This window comes from Anser anser (assembly GCF_964211835.1).
Source record: "Anser anser genome assembly, chromosome: 2".
Classification (NCBI taxonomy): domain Eukaryota; kingdom Metazoa; phylum Chordata; class Aves; order Anseriformes; family Anatidae; genus Anser; species Anser anser.
The window spans coordinates 43159309-43179988 of record NC_139721.1 but is presented as its reverse complement, the minus strand read 5'-3'; the positions used below and the strand labels follow the sequence as shown (position 1 = coordinate 43179988).

The 20680-nt window shown below is 35.2% G+C and overlaps 1 protein-coding gene across 1 annotated transcript in view; it reads left to right on the top strand.

Annotated features, from left to right (window-relative positions):
* Positions 1 to 20680, top strand: part of SNTG1 (syntrophin gamma 1) — a 373437-nt gene that overhangs the window by 242890 nt on the left and 109867 nt on the right. The window contains exons 8-11 of the mRNA XM_083823020.1: positions 4524 to 4626; positions 6703 to 6785; positions 9010 to 9140; positions 15562 to 15691. Coding sequence (XP_083679146.1) covers positions 4524 to 4626; positions 6703 to 6785; positions 9010 to 9140; positions 15562 to 15691 — 447 coding nt within the window. The remainder of the gene's footprint in view (positions 1 to 4523; positions 4627 to 6702; positions 6786 to 9009; positions 9141 to 15561; positions 15692 to 20680) is intronic.

The following is a 20680-nucleotide window of genomic DNA, read 5'->3' as shown; positions in this document are numbered from 1 at the left end:
CAAATGTTTTCTTGAACTGAGACTTTAAAAGGTTTTATAAAATTAAAAGGCAATATCATTGCAGGTATTATTGAAAATTCAAACTAATGTTATTATTATGGAAATATTTATTCAGCAGTATCACACACCACCATAAAATTCACTTCTTCAAATGGCCCTCTTGCAGTCATTACAGTAATTTTGTAGAAATATAGACACTGTCACTCCAGAAAGACTGGCTTTTCTAATTTCACTATTTTGCACAGCTGCTGCTTTAGAAAAGCACAACTGTTATTTTTACCTGTCTCACTTCACTCATGAAAATACCAACCTTAGATATGGCTATGTGTGGCAAAGGTAAATTAATTATCACACTAGTAGTAAGCTTATTCTTTGCATAGTGAAATTGATAGACACTATTTAATATTTATGTTTGTATAGTACTTTTCACATCACAACATTATACATTACATATATACATACATATATATCTATATATGTTATATATTATGCATTTCTGCAGTGGCAGAAATTAAATATATAGCCATGATATTCATGAAGAGATGCAAGGACCTTTCAGCATCACAGCTTCTTCCTGTTACAGGAATAACTTCACTAGACAGTGAGCATTAATCCAACAAATCAATAGCTAGTATTGCTCACCAAACGAAATAAAAAATAAAACTAAATCAAGTAGTAACAGCAATGCTAAATAGATTTTCGAGGAGGGGAGGGTTAGATGTAATCTTGTTAGACTTTCAAAATGTTAGGTCTACAACTGAGTTCAGATTTTGGGAGGAAATTATTCCATGGATTTACTACTATGAATTTATCTCATGTATCATATATATACACATATACGTATGTATACGTATATATACGTATATATACATTTATGTGTATATATATGTATGTATATATACATATATATATATGTATGTATACGTATATATATAAAAACCTTAGGAAATTACTGCTTTTTTTTAAAAAAAAAAGTCTTTCTTCAAAATCACTTTTCAAAAAAAATAAAATTGTGTTTCTTTTTCTCTTCTTAGAAGTTGAGTCAAATTACACCTTTGTAGTAAGTCTTCAGTCATTTTTATAATGCATGCAATGTGTGATGGTGTAGGAGAAAAAGCCAAGGCTAGTTATTCTGATCAGCCTAGCTTTAAGGTTTCCTTTTCCATCAAAAAATATGCTGTAACTGAAAAGGTTTTTGTATAATTTTATGGAGGATTTTGATAATATTAAGTTTGAAAACAATCTTGAAATATTTCTTGAATTATCACTGCTATAAATTACGAATACATACATTGTCAGTGATAGTGCTCTATTGATAAGGTATTGACAATGTATATACAATAAATGTGAGGGGGCTTTCTTCTAAGAGGGGAGGAGGATGGCTCAGCAGTTATCCATTTCTTTATCTGAAAATTGTCATGATTGACAACTGATTCATTCAGTATATTAATGAAATTACTTCAGTGGTAGCTTTGTTATCAGAATATGCTACCAGTGCAGATCCACATGGATATACTTGTGCAAATAAATGTATTTTTTATTCATGTACGTCTCCCAAGCCTGAACAAGCACTAAATTTACATTCATCCAGTTCTTATTTTACCAAAATAGCTCTATAAAGCGTTTAGCTAATTCAATGGCAGGCAACGATGGAGACAGAAGAAGAAAGAATATGTCAGTATCTCTGACTGTTGTTAGAATTCCACTCATCTTTGTAAAACTTTAGAAATGCATACTGTATTGTATCTTTCAGACAAACTGTTTGACTCCCATTTTCAACATTTTTTTTATTATCCCCAGAGACATAACTCTCCATAACAACTAGTTAAATTACTTTTGGTTGTTAGCTTTTTTATAAAAGTTACCGATTTTCCTTTTCTGAACATGAGCTGTTCTGATATTCAGCTGAAAACTTTCCTCAGTAAGAATAGATTTCCTATCATATCTCATTCTCTTTTTGAATGGAGGAGTACGGCAAAGTACAAGCTGAATGAGGCCACCAAGTAAATCAATCCTGTAAGGCATACTTGATTTAAAACAGTTCAGCAATTGTTCATTTCTTATGTAAAATAAAGACAAAAATGTAAAATAACAGTAAGGCTTTCAACTGAAAGCTACAAAAAAACAATTAATTTCATTAAAAAACTAATTTTCTTCAACTAGCCTTATTTCCTAAAATGGCTTTGATAATGACTATAAAGTAAGTGAAATGGGACTGATAGCCCCTGTCTCCTCTGTTGTAATAATTAACTATTTTTTTTCAATATTTTATATCTCTTTAGTCTTTATTTTACATGTCAAATCCATTTTGCTTTCTGGATTATATGCTTTATACACTCCAAAATACACTTAAATGAAGTAAGTATTGCTGATTTCAACTAGATTGTGTACCAGCTTAAATTCTTCATCCTATGGGAAAAAGCAATTTGAGAGAGAAAGAGAGAAAGAGTGAGAGGTTAGAGAAAAAGGTCACATTAGACTACTTAGGGCAACTTCTAGCATTCATAGAGCAATATATTATCAAATGAAATCATGTAGACTTGTGGCTTGTTTAACTCTTGCAAGAAAAAAGCTTCAGGGTCAGAGTTTAGTGTCTCAGCTTCTTTCATAGATGGTATCCACTTATTTGTACGTATCTTAAAAGGTGACTATAAATTAGAGTTGGTAATGCTGTAACTTCTTCCCTTCTTCCCTGTTTCTGAGTAAAAACATTTTTAAAAAGGCAGACAGTAGCTGTATTTTTCCCACACTTTGTCTATCCACATCTGTCATTTCAATACAGAATACATGCCTGTGTCTGCTTTGGCTATGACTATTCTGAACTGTGTGACTGCTTCATTAGAGAGAAGGATGTGTTTTCTATGAAGCCTGAGGATGCACTATGGTCTCTGATGGAATTCAGGATTTCAGAGTCTTGATCTATGCTACTCCACAGACGCTGTCATCTTTCTATAAAATAAGTGCTACTTATGAGTGCTGAGGTATAAAACACACCAGAAATAGGAAGTGCTCATCAAAGTTGTTCATGTTACAGCTGAAGTTTTGGGGTGAGATTTGAGTTAGTTGATGACTTTTATTATGTGTATATGTGTGTCTGGTTATTAGCACACATACATACTACCTTGCAAAGTATGCCTTGACAATCACTGTGCTGTATTAATCAATAAACAGCCTAAAATTTCAGAGTAGATTTCAGATACTAAATCAAGTATTGTGTCATCATATCGTTACTCCTCTGTAGCATCCAATGTAGAACAGGAAGCATTGTGTTTAAATGGGAAGTTGACTTTTTTTTCTTGAAGAATTGCTTTAAATTAGCTAAATATAATGCAGTGATTCCACATGAAAGCATACCTGTATATAGTATTATACATGCGTGTAATTAAACGTGTAGGATAGGTTGTCGATAGGCATAACTTGTGAGTTATTCAGATACCATGAAATCGTAGCAGAAGGGGGGCAATACATCACATTAAAAGGTTTTGTCTAATATATCACTTTGTAGCAGCTCTCCACCACTGCTCCCAGCAAGCTGGCTCTTTGCAAAGGAAGTTCAGTCATCGAGACAGAGGAATGGTTCAATCTTCAGTTTTTATAGGCCCAACTTAAATTGACCCAAATTAGCAGGCTACGGAGGCAGAACAACAGGAAATGCTCATTCTCTGATACACAGAGTTATGTATATTTCTTGGCTTTCATGATATAACATGGTTGTAATGTTATTTCTCCACTGTTAAGTATATCATTTTACTTAGGTGCTCATGTGCCTGCTTTGTGAGGTGCATGGAGTTCCCTTCTGTGCTGTGTGTCTTGGGGTGGCATCAGCCACACCACAGAAAAGCTAAAGACACGAACAAGAGCCGTAGAAGCAATTGTGAAAGAGATACAAGAAGGCTAAGAGCATTCACAGTTGGATAGGTGATTTACTAGTCTTCCTACTTCCAAAATCTAGGCTGCCCTATGGTAAAACACAACCTTGTGCTTTTCGAAGACTTAAGGTTTTAAACACATATTTTTCCACTGCATTTCTAAGGAAGATTAGATCTCTCATCCATGCCGGCGCAGTTTGACTAAATTTAACTCTGGCTGTAGGAAAGATTTATTCATAGGATTATGGCACAGCTGTGGAAACTACAGCTATTGTTTTGGTTGGAGATTTATGAGACAAGCCCAGCAAAACAAAAACAAACAAATTTTATACATGCAGGGTAGCGTGGATGATGCCAGGTCTGGAAGAGGGCGGTGCACAGCTGAACAGTGTCAGGGAGCAAGCTGTAGTACCAGCTAGTGCTATTTAACGAGGCTAATTGTGCCACCAGCATTACCTGTTTGTGTGACTAGGAGCACAGCAAACATGCATGTAAAAAGCTTTAAACCTTGCTTTTTTCTTAAAGATGTTATTGCAATACATTGAAAAGCAGTTATGCTCTGGTATGTGAAAGCTGTGTGGCATTGTTTACATTTGCAGCTATATTTTGATCGTGCATTTATTTCAAGGTGTCCTGTCTGTATTTCTCCTCCAGGTTCAGGTCCTTCGCAATGCTGGGGAGGAAGTGACCCTAACTGTGTCCTTTCTGAAGAGAGCACCTGCTTTTCTCAAACTGCCACTGAATGAAGATTGTGCATGTAAGCCTTTATCACTTGGCAAAACAAACAAACAAAAAAACACCTAAATTCAATGTTGAGCTTCTAAACCTAGTGTGCATTGAGGAAGGTTGACAGCAGTGTTTTCAGGCAGCATCGTGGCCTGAATATGAGGCCATCGAATTGCCAGGTCTTGTAGCAGTAGTCACCTCAAGCAAATGAGTGCAGTCTTTGCTTGAGAACAGATCAGAAAGCATTTGGCCTTTGGTGTGAATCAGCAAATTTGCATGTGAGTCAGTGGAATTACATTAATTAACTGTAGCTCAAATTCTGATGTACAGTATTTAAAAGCAGTTTTCCAGGCAGCATCAGATAACATTTTAGTCCAAAAGAGATTTGTCGTCGAAATGTGAAAATGAAATTGTGTGGGTATATTTGAAGGGCTTAACTTTCCAATTTAAAATTCAGCAGCTTTCACGTAGGTGTCTATCTACTTAAAAATAAATTAATTTCAGATGATTAGTATTTTGTTTAAGTCCGACTGAGTTTTAGTAAGTTAGCCCCATCAGAGGCATATGGAGACAGCTGTCTTCCTTTAACTGTATTAAAATGTGAGTGTGGGTGCATAATTATACAGTTGCAGCATACCTGAGCATCTATATGGATATTCATGTATGTCAGCCTGTGCCTTTTGTCATCCCTGCTTTCCTTCCACTTCTTTCTCCTAAAAGCATAAAACGAATTGTTCACTTCTAAAGCAAAAAAGCAAAAAATTTATTTCAATACATGTAGCCTTTGATTTTATGTCAGTAGGAATTAAATAAACTAAATTATTATATAATCTTGTATACATTCATTTGCAGAAGTACTATCTTTATCTTTTTTCCAGGTATTAAATTTTAGTGAGACAAGAAAAAAATAATACCATAAATTCTTAAATAAAAACGAATCTCAGTAACTCATTGCCCTTTTTATGAAAGGATGTGGTACCATAGAGTGCACTGAGTAACACACACAAACATGCACTTAGAATCACAGAATCGTAGAATGGCTTGGGTTGGAAGGGACCTCAAAGATCATCTAGAACTAACCCCCAGTACTCAAAATGGGGCCTCAAAAGGGCTGAGTAGAGGGGGACAGTCACCTCCCTTGACCTCTTATGGTCATGCCTCTGTTGATGCAGCCCAGGACGCAGTTGGCCATCTGGGCTGCAAACACACACTGCTGGCTAATGTCGACCTTGTCATCCACCCGAACCCCCAAGTCCTTCTCTGCAGGGCTGCTCTCATTGAGTTCTTCACCCAGTCTGTGCTCATGTCTGGGATTGCCCCAGCCCAGGTGCAGCACCCTGAATTTAGACTTACTGAACCTCATTAGGTTCACATGGGCCCACTTCTCAAGCCTGCCTTTGGATGGCATCCCTTCCTTCTGTCGCATCAATTGCACCACTCAGCTTGGTGTCATCTGCAAATTTGATGAGGGTACATTCTATCCCATTGTCTATGTTGTTGATAAAGATATTAAACAGCACTGGTCCCAGGACAGACCCCTGAGGTACACCACTTGTCACCGGCCTCCACTTGGACATAGAACCATTGACCACCACTCTCTGGGTGTGACCTTCAAGCCAATTTCTTATCCACTGAATGATCCACTTGAATAGATCCTGTCATATGTTACTTATGTGGCGTAGCTCTGTAACCTCCTAAACTGTTAAAAGAACTGTTAGAACTGTGAATTTCATGGAGAATAACAAAAGCATTATCTGACTAGTTCTATCAAGTGAAAACCAAGTAAAGAAAGTACACACCTTTTATTATCGAATTTCCAAAAATATTAGTGCTTTTATTTTTCCTACTAAGCAAATTATTGTTATTTTTTTCTTGAGAAAAGCACCAGAAAAGCACCAGTGGAGGTTATCTTGAGCCTCCAATCAGCTTTAAAAGACACTCCGCTCAAACCAAAAGAGAGATATTAGCTGAATGGAGAAAAAGAAGTGAGTGTTGCATATGACAAAACCAATGAGGGAATGAACACAGACATACAGACACACACACGTTTGCATTATAACATTATAGATTAATGAAATTTTGGGGGGTGTATTTACATTTGTATTAGGTGCCCCCAGTGACCAGAGCAGTGGCACATCCTCTCCCCTGTGTGACAGTGGTTTGCATCTCAACTACCATCCCAACAACACGGTAAGAGCTTGTATTTCTTTCATAGAATTACATCTAAAAATGTTATCATAGCTAAGTGGAAATAATTGATAAAAGACAGCAACATGGGATGAACTCTAATTAACATTAGATATAGTTCCATAGGGGGTAAAAAGAGTTGCCAGATATTATGGCTGAGAATTAAACTATGACACACACTGAGATTATGCCCTGATAAATGTGATTACTATTTTTGTCTGAGCAATAGTGATTTCAAGACAGTTTTTTCTTCTAGATTTTTTTGTAGAGCATAGGAAAAAATGAAAATGTACCTCTTTAAAGAGAGGGTAGAAAACTTTTTCAGAATATTTTTTCATGGTTTTTATTTCATTTGTAATTTAGAACTTTTGACAAATCTTACTTAGGTGCATGTTTTTGCCTGTTTTCAGCTGTATTTTTTCTTAGTAACTGACAATCGTATTGAAGAATAATAGCATTATGGAAAAAATTCCCTTTAGGATGAAATGCTACAGATCTCTATTCAGATTTGTAGTAAAAGATGCTTTGGAAGTGCACCACAAGGTTTTTAACAATTTTCTTAGCCATGAAATGCAAAATATCTAATATTTTATATAGTTCTGAAGGTTTTTTTTGTGTGTATTTTTTATGTGAAGTTTTGTTTTTATGTGTATTTGGCTTTGTGATAGATATAAATACTCATAAAGTACAGAATAAATGAAACTATGCAACATAATTATTATAGATATATACAAATTATTGTTATTACAAATTATGTACAATTATTACATATATATACAAATAAACAGAATTAGAAGCACTATTCAGTAGACTTGCTGTTTCTACTTTCTGGCTTACTTTATTTTTCTTGCTTACTTCACTAGTAAAGATTTCAAATGGGAGCCCAGAGACTTAAAAGTCAATAGCGCAGATTTTAAACCTGATTATTATCTGTGAAACCTTTTGGATTTATACATGTCTGTACAGGATGGAATCAATAAAAATGGGATAAAAACTGTAATGATGTGTCTTACTGCAGGTCAAATAACAATAAATATATATCTTAATAGTTCAAGAACATCAGAAGCAGACATTTCAAAAGTGAAAAGGCTAATGGAGGAGATCCTATACTTATTTTGCTAGCCACTTCAAGCCTAGCTTTGCTTTTAGGAATTAAAAACATTTATAAATTCAATTTGTGAATCCTCTTGCTGCAGATGTCAAAGATTAGCTAAATTAGCACAGTTTCTATTTGAACGGGTAATAATTTAATGAAATCAAGTCACTTTCTTTCAGTCTAAATAATAGAAGCAGGCATCTTCAGTCTATAATTCACCCTAAATTAAATACTTATGATGAAGACTGGGAAGACTTAGGTCTTCTTATCTGAGATATACCCTTGTAATGGAATAGAATTCTTCATAAAACCAAATAAGACCTCTGTATGAATTCCTAACATATGTACAAATCCTTTGTCATGGTCCTTTCATTTTCTCAAATTATTTTCAATAATGTATTATGGCTTATAGCCATAATCTATTTCTTAGTTTATAGCCTTGGTGATTCACATGAAAACTCCTGACTTCAAAGAATTTGTAGTAGTCAAGGAGTGGTTTTGGTCTTTTTTCAACATTTGAAAGGGTTATGCAAGCTATAGATGAGGTTACCATTTCTGTTGCATCTGGACCTAAGACTACAGTTTGCATCTATACTTGCTGCTTTTCAGCTTTTTCCCAAAGTTTCATTGCAGTTGAAAAAAGGTTCCTGAAAGCAGACAGAACACTGAAAAATTCAAGAGATTGTTCAAAACAGTGTCCTAGCTTAGTCTTTCTAGCCAGTCAGTTATTTGTTTGGAATTAATCTAGGGAATGTTTCAACAGAGTCAATGTTTTAAGAGCATGTATTATTAGATAATATAAATATTATTAAAAATCTGCTGCTAAGCTAAATTAATGTTCATAGTGATATTTCATGCTTCAAGCACAGAAGATATGTGAACATACATGTAAAAATCTTGCCAAAGCTTTTGTAGAAAAATACAAGGCGTATTTTTTTTTAACATTTATTTTTCAGAAGATACAGGTAAGAAAACATATGAAGCCAGAGATTAAAATAAATAAAGGATGGTGATGCAGGACTGTGAAAAGAAGACTATGAAAAGACTATGAAAAATCTCTTTCTTTCCAAAATCTGCTGAGTATTTACAATAAAGTCCAAAACTGAGAAGGACCTTCTAAATGTTTTTCAGGATACATTATCATGTTCCTCATGGCCAACATCTCCAGGACTTAGGTGGGAAAAAAGGTGGTGTGATCTACGGTTAATTCCACTTCTTCATTCACGGTTTTCCCAGTACCTTCCAGGATCAGATTTGTGCAGGTAAAGAAGTTCAGAAAGTTAAAACTATTGATTTCTTGGTTGACAGATATAAGCCTTAGGGAACTGCCATGTTAGAGGAATAGTGTTATTAGTTCCAATGCAACTGTGAGAGACATGGAACAAAGAAGCGTCCATAAAGGTCCTCCTAGGCCTACCTAGGCCCATATTCTGCTCTGACATCAGCCAGGACCAGGTATTTGGAGAAGACACGTAATCTTCCCACTTGCCCCAAGTGGTCATCACATTTCTTAGTGTGAGTTTTCACTTAGGTCATCATATATAATAATTGCTAATTTTCCTGTCCTCAAAAACTTCTTTCTGAGCATTTATTTTTTTTTGTACCTTTGCTCTTTGCAATGCATTGTGGCATGGAGATCTGCAATGAAATTATGCTTTTGAAAGTGCTTTTTTGTTTGTTTGTTTGTTTGTGTTAAATCTCTTGCCTGATGACTTTGCTGGGTGATATAATCTTGTTAGGGTGTAGCAAGGACCGTCTGCCCCATGGGCAGGGCAAGCCATGAGCACGGGGTGGCAGTAAGGCTGGCCCAGACAATCCATGCAGAGTCCCCCTCCCACCAGCCCTGGCAAAGGAGCAGAGCAGTCCTCGGGATGGTCATCATCCACATCCACTGGGGTGAGTTGGAGCTCATGTAAGGCTAGCGAGTCAGCCTGCAGGTTGGGTTCAAATCAGTGGCATACATATCTGGGCACAAGCATAGCTGATGGTTGTTGTGGTTTAACCCGGCCGGCAGCTAAACACCACACAGCTGTTCGCTCACCCTCCCCCCTCCCTCTCTGGGATGGGGGAGAGAAATGGGAAAGTGAAGCCTGTGAGTTGAGATAAAGACAGTTTATTAAGACAGAATAATAATAATAATAATAGTATTACTAATAATAATGTGTACGAAACAAGCGATGCACAATGCAATTGCTCAGCACCCGCTGACTGATGCCCAGCCTATCCCCGAGCAGCTGGCCCCCCCACCCCGGCCAGCCACCCCTATATATTGTTTAGCATGACGTCAGATGGTATGGAATACCCCTTTGGCCAGTTTGGGTCAGCTGTCCTGGGTCTGTCCCCTCCCAGCTCCTGCTGCACCCCCAGCCTGCTCGCTGACAGGACAGAGCGAGAAGCCGAAAAGTCCTTGGCCTGGTGTAAACACTGCTCTGCAACAATTAAAACATCAGCATGTTATCAGTGCTCTTCTCATCCTAATCCAAAACATAGCACCCTACCAGCTACTAGGAGGAAAACTAACTCTGTCCTAACTGAAACCAGGACAATGGTAAACACAAGTGAGGACCAATGCGAGAGCTGCCCAGAGAAGTGGGGGACAGGCTCCCTGCTAACAGCCCTTTCACAGCAGCCTGATCTTGCATACCATGATCTCACCATGGCAGAGGTAGCCTTAAGTGTAGGCAGCTGAGCCCCCAAGATGGGACTGATGGTGGGTGCAGACCCTTCTGACATGGAACACTGCTATTTTCCTATTTGAAAGCTCCTTACTGTTTTCTCCTGTGATGGAAACCTTTCCATAGCTCTGATCATTCTTGTTACCCTCCCTATTTCTCCTCCTAATTTCATAATTTCTCTGAGGAAAGATGATGAGAACTGCAACCAGGGACCCTCATGATTTACATTAAGGCACAATAACGTTTTCTATTTTGTTCTTCGTGTTTTTTGTTTGTTTGTATGTTTGTTTTTCTAATACTGTTGCTTTTTGATTGTCGCTGAGGACTAAACTGATGGTATTCAGAGAATGGTTTACAGTAACTCTTGCATTTCTTTCTTCGGGATTAATAGCTATAGTAGGGTTCTTCATTGCTTATATATACAGATGAGGCTATTTTTTCCTGTGTGTGTTAGTTTGCATGTATTAACATTGAATTTCATTGATACTTCGTCTTCCAATCACTGGGAAAGCTGTCCAAAGCTCATAGTCAGGCTTAAATTTATTGCATCATATAGACCTACAACTTGCCATTCTTTAATTCAATATTATCCTAGTAAATCAGAATAAATCAGGAAGGAAGACAAGAATATTCTGGAATGATTACTGTTTTTCAAGTGTTATGCAGTCAGACAGAAGGGAAAGTAGCTATTATATGCAACAAGGTAAAGTATATACATAAGATAATTTTAAAAAGTTTTCAGTAACTACATATTTTATGGATTAATTCATCATTCATACATATATATAAATGAAATTCTAATATTAAAATATTCTGTGCATACCGGCTTGTAGGTCATGAACTGGAGGAAAGCTGTGTACAGTTACAGAGTATGTTACTCCATTGCTTCTAACCAATCCGAAACTTTAACTCTTAAATTAAGCACACAGGATGTATCAAGTGTGAGACTGTGAGGACTTACAAACTGAAATAAAAGCTGGCTTTCCCGTGTAGCCATCAAGTCTGAAAGCTTAGGTGTTTGAATCTAGGACGAATAATGTGTTCTCTTATACCATGACTGATTATCAGGCATTAATGGTTTAAAATTTCCTGTTCCTCCATTTAAAAACATGTAAGATTACCTAATTAATACAAAAAAGCATAATTGATATTTCTGGCTTGAGTGTTTTGTGAAAGAAGCTTCCCAGTCTCTTTTCTCTGTTATGCTCACCCTGACAGTGTTTCTGTGGGTCCTACAGTGAAGTATTGCCACCTGCCTTCAGGGGTGGGTTTATGATCCCCCACAAAAAGCGGGGAAAGGGGACTGTTCTTCAGCCTCAGTTTTGTGTTTGTTTGAGGTTAATTTTATTGTTTTATTGTCATGGCCTGCTTCCTTTTCATGAGTTCATAGCAAACATTTCAAAGTTGCACAAAAGCTTCCCATGGCCTAAATTAATTCTAAGGGGTATTGTTTCTTCAAAGTACACCACGTAGGTTTGTCAGTCTTTCTTCCTATGCACAGAGTTGAATTTAAAACAGGTGAGTTGATAGTCACTTCACCACTAGATGACCGATAAGCTAAAAACAGCCTATGGCTTCTGATTAATAATAACAAAATTATGTTTACTTGGCTACATGATCCTTCATCTATTGCCCAGAGAACCAAAAACATGAGAACCAAAAGCTACAGTGGCTCATTGGTTGAACTGAAAGAGAGCAGGATATGGGTGCCACAGATACAGGAGTTTTTGTTTTAAACTCTCTGTAAAACTTCAGCTCAGTGTTTTGCAGTGGTTGAAATAGAAATAATTAAGAGCATGAAGCATAAAGGGACCAGAATCATAAAAGTCAAATTTGAGATCTGTTCTGCAGTGTACTTTAGATAAGATACTGAACTGAATAGAACTACTCACATGGAAAATTAGGATACATTCAACTATTTGTAAATATAGGGATTTCAAATACAGTCTTCTGCAAGAATAAAACACAGGCTTAATGTGCACAATATAGAACCGTACATTACAGAAAAGATTATGTGCAGGCAGTAATGATATTCTTGAGATTTGAATTTCCAGAAAAAATAAATTTACAAGTATATTTGTACAACACTGAATACCTGAATTTATATTCACACCTTGAATAACTACTCTGATAATTTTCTCCTTGTATCCTACCGTGCTGTCTAACATGAGGAAAAACAAGTACTTAACAGGAAAGAAGAAAGAAATTTGGCAATGAGAAGGAAAGTTGTTTTTTTATTATTATTATTATTAATAATAATAATAATAATAATTATTATTATTATTTTATTTTTGCCTCAAAAGAGCACAGAACCAACATATACATTGGTAACAAGACAGCTTACAAGAGTGTTCTAAATTATTGTAAGCATTTTAAAATATGACTCCCTCCCAAAATTTGTTATCAGAGAAAGATAAAAAAAATTTAAAGGGACTGGAAAGGTGAGGACTCTAAAGACCAATATTAAGGAAAGGATATTGAAAATAATGATAAGGAAAGCAACATAAAGTGGACATTAATCCATTACATTTTCTGTAGTTAGTATTTATAAGGTTGTTCTCCCTATATAAAGCATGATAAATTTTAATCTTTCAGAGTTTGAAAATACTGACACATAAATTATCATTCCCACATACATTATTATTCCTCATAGTCATATGCTAACTTTTCTGATAGGATGCTTCACACTCATAAATTCCAGAGAGTATTCTTAAGAAATTCCAGAGGATATTCAAGTTAATCTTAAATCTTACTAACTTCAAATTCTTGAATTTCTGAAGGTGCAGAACCTAAGATGTGTACTTGAATAAGAATTAATCTGTTCTTAACTGTTTTTTTTCTGTATTAAAAAGTGGTAAATAATATTTTCTATTTAATACATAACATTTATCATATATATATGTAATGTTTGTGTGGTGGTATGTGGCTGGTAGACTAATTCAAGATACTATTACAATAATAGTAATACAGTAATCTAAGGCTATAATAATCTAAGACTAAGACTACCTACTGCTGAGACACATTCAGAAATAGTTTAATACTTAGCCATGCATTTCATAGTCTCCACTTGCATCATATAGACTTCACTTGGTCAAGAGTGTTCTGGACAAATAGTTTGATCTGTGCATGCATAAAATACTTAAGAATATTAGGAACAGTCTACTATGCCCCAAATGCATCAGTGTTTATTGTGTAAGGGAAATTTGTGCATCGTGACTGAATATAGAACATACTGGATTTTCTTTTCTTGTACAGGTTAATATCACATGTTATTAGATTCCTTGGAATCCTACTTAGGTCTACAATAGGCTAAGTAGAAAGAATAAGAGTCCCGAAGTTAACACTATTAACAGTATTTTTCTTGAAAAAGATAATCAGCAAATTGACTTTAGCATAATGCTGTGTTTTGTATGTAATAACTTTTTTAGCATTTTATTCTGGAAGAATTTTCAATTTATATTTATAGCCGTTTAAAATAAAGGTATAGTAAATAAATATTATTTTAGCATTTAACTACATTAACTACAGATGTAATACTTTAAATAGGGCTTCTTCAAGCACTTTGTCAGAATTATTGTGAAAATGAGTAGTTAGTCTTTAAAAGAATTTTCTATTAGATTGTTCCTCTAGGGATTTAAAGACAGATCACCACTTCTGTAAAAAGGCAACTGAACTGATAAGTTAACTAGTAGATTTAGAGAAACCATTGGTCTCTGCATGATCATGTTAAGATATTTAAGCCTTATCCTCCAGTCAGGAAACAAACAAACAAACAAACAAACAAAATGGCTCTAATTCATTTTTTATGTTTCTCCTAGATGAACAAAAAAGCCTGCACTCGACATAGACACAGCAAAGACCTTTATGGTAGAGACAGATATTAGTTCTACGTTCTATACAACTAGACAATAATTTTGATAACTTAAAATCCTTTTGCAGAATGGAAATCAGTAGCACTCAGTTCTACACTGAAGATAACACTCATTTTGCCCCAGCCACCTCAGAAAATCTGAATGACATGCTTAATTTTAATTGATCACTAATGAATTGGGTTGGGAGAATGCCAGAATACCAGAACTTGGTATTCTCTGCATGCTTAGTAATCTCCTGCTTTTGGAAAATGGTTAATGTTGAGCTTTTTGGGTTCTGAAGCTGGAGACCTGTAAGCCTTCCAAAGGCTCTTAGCCAAAAAGGCTATTTACAGAAGAAGTTAGGTCTGTTACACCTTTAGCATTTGAAAGTTTTCTCTTGTTCTGTAATTGTTCAGCACTCAGCTATGGAAAGTCAGTCTATAATACATCACAGAACATTGTGTAAATGCCCAGAATGTTGCTGGTGTAGAGACACCCAGGTGGACACTTCTTTTGTCAATGGATGTCTCTTGGCATTTCAGTGCACTTTACTAATCATCCTACATTCAGAAATGCAATTGGAAAAATCATTAATGTTGCCTGGTCAGTTTCGAATTTGCTAGCTTTTACATCAGTAGGTAAAAAGATGATCATTCACAATCACAATTTGATCACCAAGAGCAGCTAATAAGGGTATGTTCAGACTAACTTTACTGCATTTTAAAAATACAATAGAAAAATGAAACAAAAGTTTTTGAGAAAATGGTACTGTATTCCACCGAATTTATGAATGGTTTACTACAGTCCAATGCACATTTTCCTTCTCTATGACCTGCAGTATTAAAGCATTAAAGCTTTGGTATGCGTCAGCTATTTTACATGTTTAGCTTCTGAAGTCATGCAGTGGTGGTCAAGATTCCATGGAACTAGTCTATGGGATTTTTGTATAGCTTTATGGAAACTTAATATAATTGACCTTTTAGCATAATCATTTTAATATGTCAGGTATTTGTAAAACAAGAAGACCAGCAATTTATCAGTGTTCAGTGGCTGACCTTCATTGTAGTTGAAAGAAAAGCATTTCTACAAGTATTAAGACAGTATGCTAGAACAGATGAAATTTTCTTCTGACCTGATCTGTTATGACATGTCTATAGGCAAAATGCATTCCAAGTAATTGCTGTGGATGGGGTTTGCAGCGGAATAATTCAGTGTCTCTCTGCTGAAGACTGTATTGACTGGCTACAAGCAATAGCAAGTAACATTTCCAACCTCACAAAGCACAATGTAAGTATGGATCCAAGTAAGCCAGAAGGTTTCCCAATCGTATTTGATTATAACTGTCATAAAAGCCTAATGGGTTCAAACACAGAATTGTCTGCATATAAACAATGCTTGAGGCTGTCCGAGAGAAGTCAAGTCAAGTTTATCGTCTAATAAGACTTTGTGAGAAATCGTTGAATGGGAAAATATTCTCCCCTACAGTCATCTAGTTCACTTCATGGCTATCAGAGTTACATACTTCTGAGCAATACCAGCTAGTATGAGAAACAAAGACCAGACAGAGGAGAAAGACAGGTGTGATAGACAAGCACATATAAAAGCAAAAGGGAATTCTGCATTTTCTTGAAGGTTTAAAAAAAACAAATCTATACAAATATTGTTATGCTCAGATCTGAATAGATATTAGCTCTGTTCACTTAATGCAAGGCCAATACAGATATTCATTACCAGAAAAGATTAAATGCATTTATGCTTCATGCAGTGTACTTTTAAGGTCTGATCTTGTGGGATAGAGAACCTTTTACTGAAGCAAAGATAAATGTTATGCAAAAGTTTTACTAAACTACTACTAAGCTCCGTTGAAAGCTCTTTCAGACCTACCTAGGATGTATTTTGCATTTGATAGATGGCATGTCGTTTTTAACTTAGAGCTCTATACGATACCTTTCCTGTACTTTCTTGAAAAATACAGAACAAGTGGCTAACTCAATTACTTTGAATTGAGTTATAACAAGGAAGACCTTGAGGTTTTAATTTATATTCTTTCAGATTTCCTTAAATCTGCTTTAGCCTCCCAAACCTAACTCTAAATTTGCTTTTGTTTCAAATACAGGGAATGCATTGAAGGAAGTTGTATTTCTTGCAGTTTTATATTCAAGATGCAAAACTATGTTCCATCTGGCAGCAATATGTAAAAGTTATTGTATTATAAAAACGTGACAGACATGAATTCATCCACCATCTGCAAGCTTCCATGCAATGCAAGCCAACTTTATGGCTATTTATTCCTCCTTACAATACTGTTACTGTATAGAACTTCTTGTCTACTAGGCATCCTGACAAATGAGAGTGCTGGTTATTTTTTTTTTGCTATCTTTAGATCAGACTATTAATGATTCCTAATGATTCTTACTATCTAAAGTAGTGTATTTGTTTACTTATAACAGATAGTTGACCCTAAATTTTATCTGATAATACTCTGAGACTGTAATCATGGTTGCTTAGAGTAACTTGAATTTGGTAATACACCATTGTTACATGAAATATTTTCAGTGATTTAAAAATCAGTACAGTATATAATTCTACACTGGTTTCCAGAAAAACAGAAGCAGTGTAGCTGATGTTTTATAATTGGAAATTGCTAATTTTACAGTTATTATGCAAATATTTATATTTACTTTATTTTCCCAAAGACATCCTGTAAAGTAACTGTAATTTATTAGGGCTTATCACAATTGTCAATGAATCTATTTTAGAACTCTCATAAAAGTTCATAGCCCATATGAATTTATGGAATCCAACAAGACTCTCTTTTGCTTGATATACTTTTCTTTTAAAATGTCAGTTGCCAATAAGACTTATTTATTTGACCGTATATGTAAAAAGTGAATCTAAGAACAATAGACACTCAGAGAAAAAAATAAACAAAAAAAAAAAACAACAAACAAGCTGTTATTCAGAACTATGATATAGTGAATAAAGGTCCCTATATTTCTTTTTTCCTTTTTTTTTTTCAAGATGTTTATTGACATAAAATATCAACAGCATACTTTTGATGCTATTATTTTTCCTCTGTGAGAGGCATTTGATCACAATCATTCTCCCTTTCCGTGGCATCCAATACCAAAGGAACAAAGAGATTGTAGGACTTTATTTAAACTTTTGGACAAATTGCAATATGTTCACTCCCTTGAATTTTAGTTTCAGTTAACTTCTTATTTTTATCTAAGACTTATGTAAAATAATTTTTTGTTTAAATATCATATGGTTCATCAAAATGTAAACTCACATGCTCTTTCTCACAACTAACTTATGAAACAGAAGGAAGAGGATGAGAATGAGAAAGACTATAATAACTAATTTGTTTCTGAAAACATTTCCTTTGCCAATGTCAGGTTTGTTCTCTGTAGATTTGGGTGGGATTTATCTTGCCTAAGGTTAAATGTCTTAAAGGAGAATGTCTGAAGAATGATCCCCCTGATTTACTTTTGACGTCTGTTTTCTGATGAGATTAATTCCCTCAGGATGTGTCTTTCTTTCCTTTGACTGGTAAGGGACCCTTAGGTGGTGAGTTCAGACTTAGATATATAAGGAGAAGAGTATATCCTGTCACTGGTCTCTTTGTGGGGCAAGAGAGAGTTTCTCTGACTAAATCTAGCAAAGAAATGCCTAGATATTTTGACAGAAAACATGCTAGTTTCAAACAGTAATTCTGAACCATTTTACTTTTTGACACACAAACTGTCTGAAAACAAAGTATCTGATGGTTCAAACCCCACAGATGTGTGTGGCAAAAAGCCATCTTTCCTTCCCTGTATTCCCTTATAGTTGTGAAATGTAAATCCCTGGCTCCAAAATCTCCTATTTGAGCCCATGTTTGAGTTAAATTTTTATAATGATAAAGTCAGAATCTCTTCTGTCATGACACAATACGTTCATGCTTGACACAAAGTTGGTTTGGTTCAGTTGCAGAATCAGCAATGTAGCCAGAGAGAAAGAGAATAACAAAAAGTCACAAGTGGAAGCAAAGACAAAATGTCTTAACGTTATCACCTTTGAAGGAGAGTATTGCTAATTGAGTATAAGTAATGGTGATTGGAAGATGGTGTCTGTAGGCAAACACATTTTGCCTGCAGTGGTTAGACTGTCCATCATTGTACAGTGTGACATGAAACTTGTATTACTATGCCACAAGATAGTTATAGTTTTAATGCAAAGATATAGAAAATGGTATTCTGGCTATTCAAGTACAGATTAAATATATCAATATGCTGACTGATCTAGTTGACTTCATTTCTTTTTAAGTTTTTGTCAAAAGTATTTTGCTATGCAGTCTTTTTCTTTGTATTCTTAGTAAATTAGAGCTGAATTCTCCAGGTTTTATTAGAACTGAATTCTCCAGGGTTTGTGGAATACTGAGAGTGATACTGCCAGTTTTAATCTCTGTAGATCCCCACAAGCCATGGAACAATTACATATGAGATGAAATAGATCCCTTTAAGATTTCAGAACATGAAAATTGACTCGTATATGGTTATGCAACGAACAGGATACTATAGAAATGCACTGTTGAAAGTGACTTAATATTGCACTATAATCAATGATCTGATGAATCCATAAAGGTCATTGATTTCTGAAGGTGGGTTCCTCTCCCACTTGAGTCAATTAAGCTTCATCTGTGTTAAAAAATTAATCAATTAAGCATGTGCTTCAATAAACACAGGGGCTATATCAAGTCCAGAGTTTTCTCTAAGCAGTCCTGAAACTGTAGCTCATGTGCTGAAACCTCAATAGGTTAAATTGAACTGCACTTGGAAACTCTAATTCTTCTGTGAATTGATAAAGTAGAAAAGGGTTTTAGCCCTTTTTATTGCCAGTCTGGATGACAGACCAAAGAGGATTAGAAAGGGAACAATCTGCTGCTTTCACCTTTTTCACCTTTTTTTTTTTTTTTAATCCATGCTCCAAGTAGGAATTTTCAATTCTGCTGTGTCAATTCAACTGTGAACTATTAGACCTTCAATAAGCAACTTATAGGCTGTGTTAGTTTCTGTGATAATTAATACTGATTTCTAATCTTTAACATCTATTTTGTTAAATAATTATATGATGACAGTATCCAATGGGTCACATAACTTTTAAAGAAACTATGCTGTGGAAAAGTATAAGACTACAAAATCACGTGGTCTATAAAGATCTACCTATTGCCAGTACATCCCTAATTTATGTGGTACAGTTTTTGAAGGGACTTAGAGGTGGTATTTGTAATGGCTTTATCGGGGTTAAGATTTTACCAAAGGAAGTTTTCAAATGTAGTCCAATTCAAAATTATTTGGGTGCCCCAAAAGATTATTTGGGTGCCCAGCTCTACAAAGACAGCACATTTCCACTTCTTACCTTGAAGCTATTAGCACTTGACAGAGAAGAAACAACGGGAACTTCGTCAGCCAGGAATGACAGGCAACTGAGTTAAGGTTGCCAAGCAGGAGGTGACAGAAAGATAATTTTAAATTTATCTTGGGAATGTCCATAAGATCTTGCAATATTTATTACCCAGTAACTTGACATCATTCCATAATGGCAATTTTTTCTGTGTGAATCTTGCAAAATACCATGAATGTGTAAAATTACTGAGGTACACTTATGTTGGAGATAGAAACATGATGATAGGGTGAAAGCAGCAGAATTAATAGGTCTACAAACTTAATGTGATTTTGGGCACCTCATATTTTCCTGAACTTAAGCTTGTATTTTGAACAGTTTCAAAAATTCAATTGAGATCATAGATTTAATCATATGCTTAAAATATAATGACTAATGAAAGGAACTGCTTCTAAGATGAACAATATATTTGTCCTTACTTTCACTGGAGAAAAGAGAACAATAATACCTAATTATATAGATCTCTATAATGTTGAAATTCAGGTATAGGAACTGTGTAAGTCATTAGGTAGAGGGAGAGAAAAACAATACAAAACAAGAGGAAAAAAAGCAGTTCAGATGAGTATGAATTGTTTTCCTTGTGGGAAGAATAAAATATCACAGAACTACATTCAGTGCTTAGTAAGTTTTTAAAAGATGTTCACTCTTCTTTTTTATTTTTTTTTTTGGTGAATGTAGTACCAGTAAGAACATACAGTGGAATGCTATGTTGCGTGAATAAATCATGTCACTTATATGAAGTGAACAGATTTCACATTTCAATTTTTTATTTGAAATAGCATGGCAAGCCATCAAAAAGCTCTGATGTTAGTCATTTTGGATTTCGCAGGG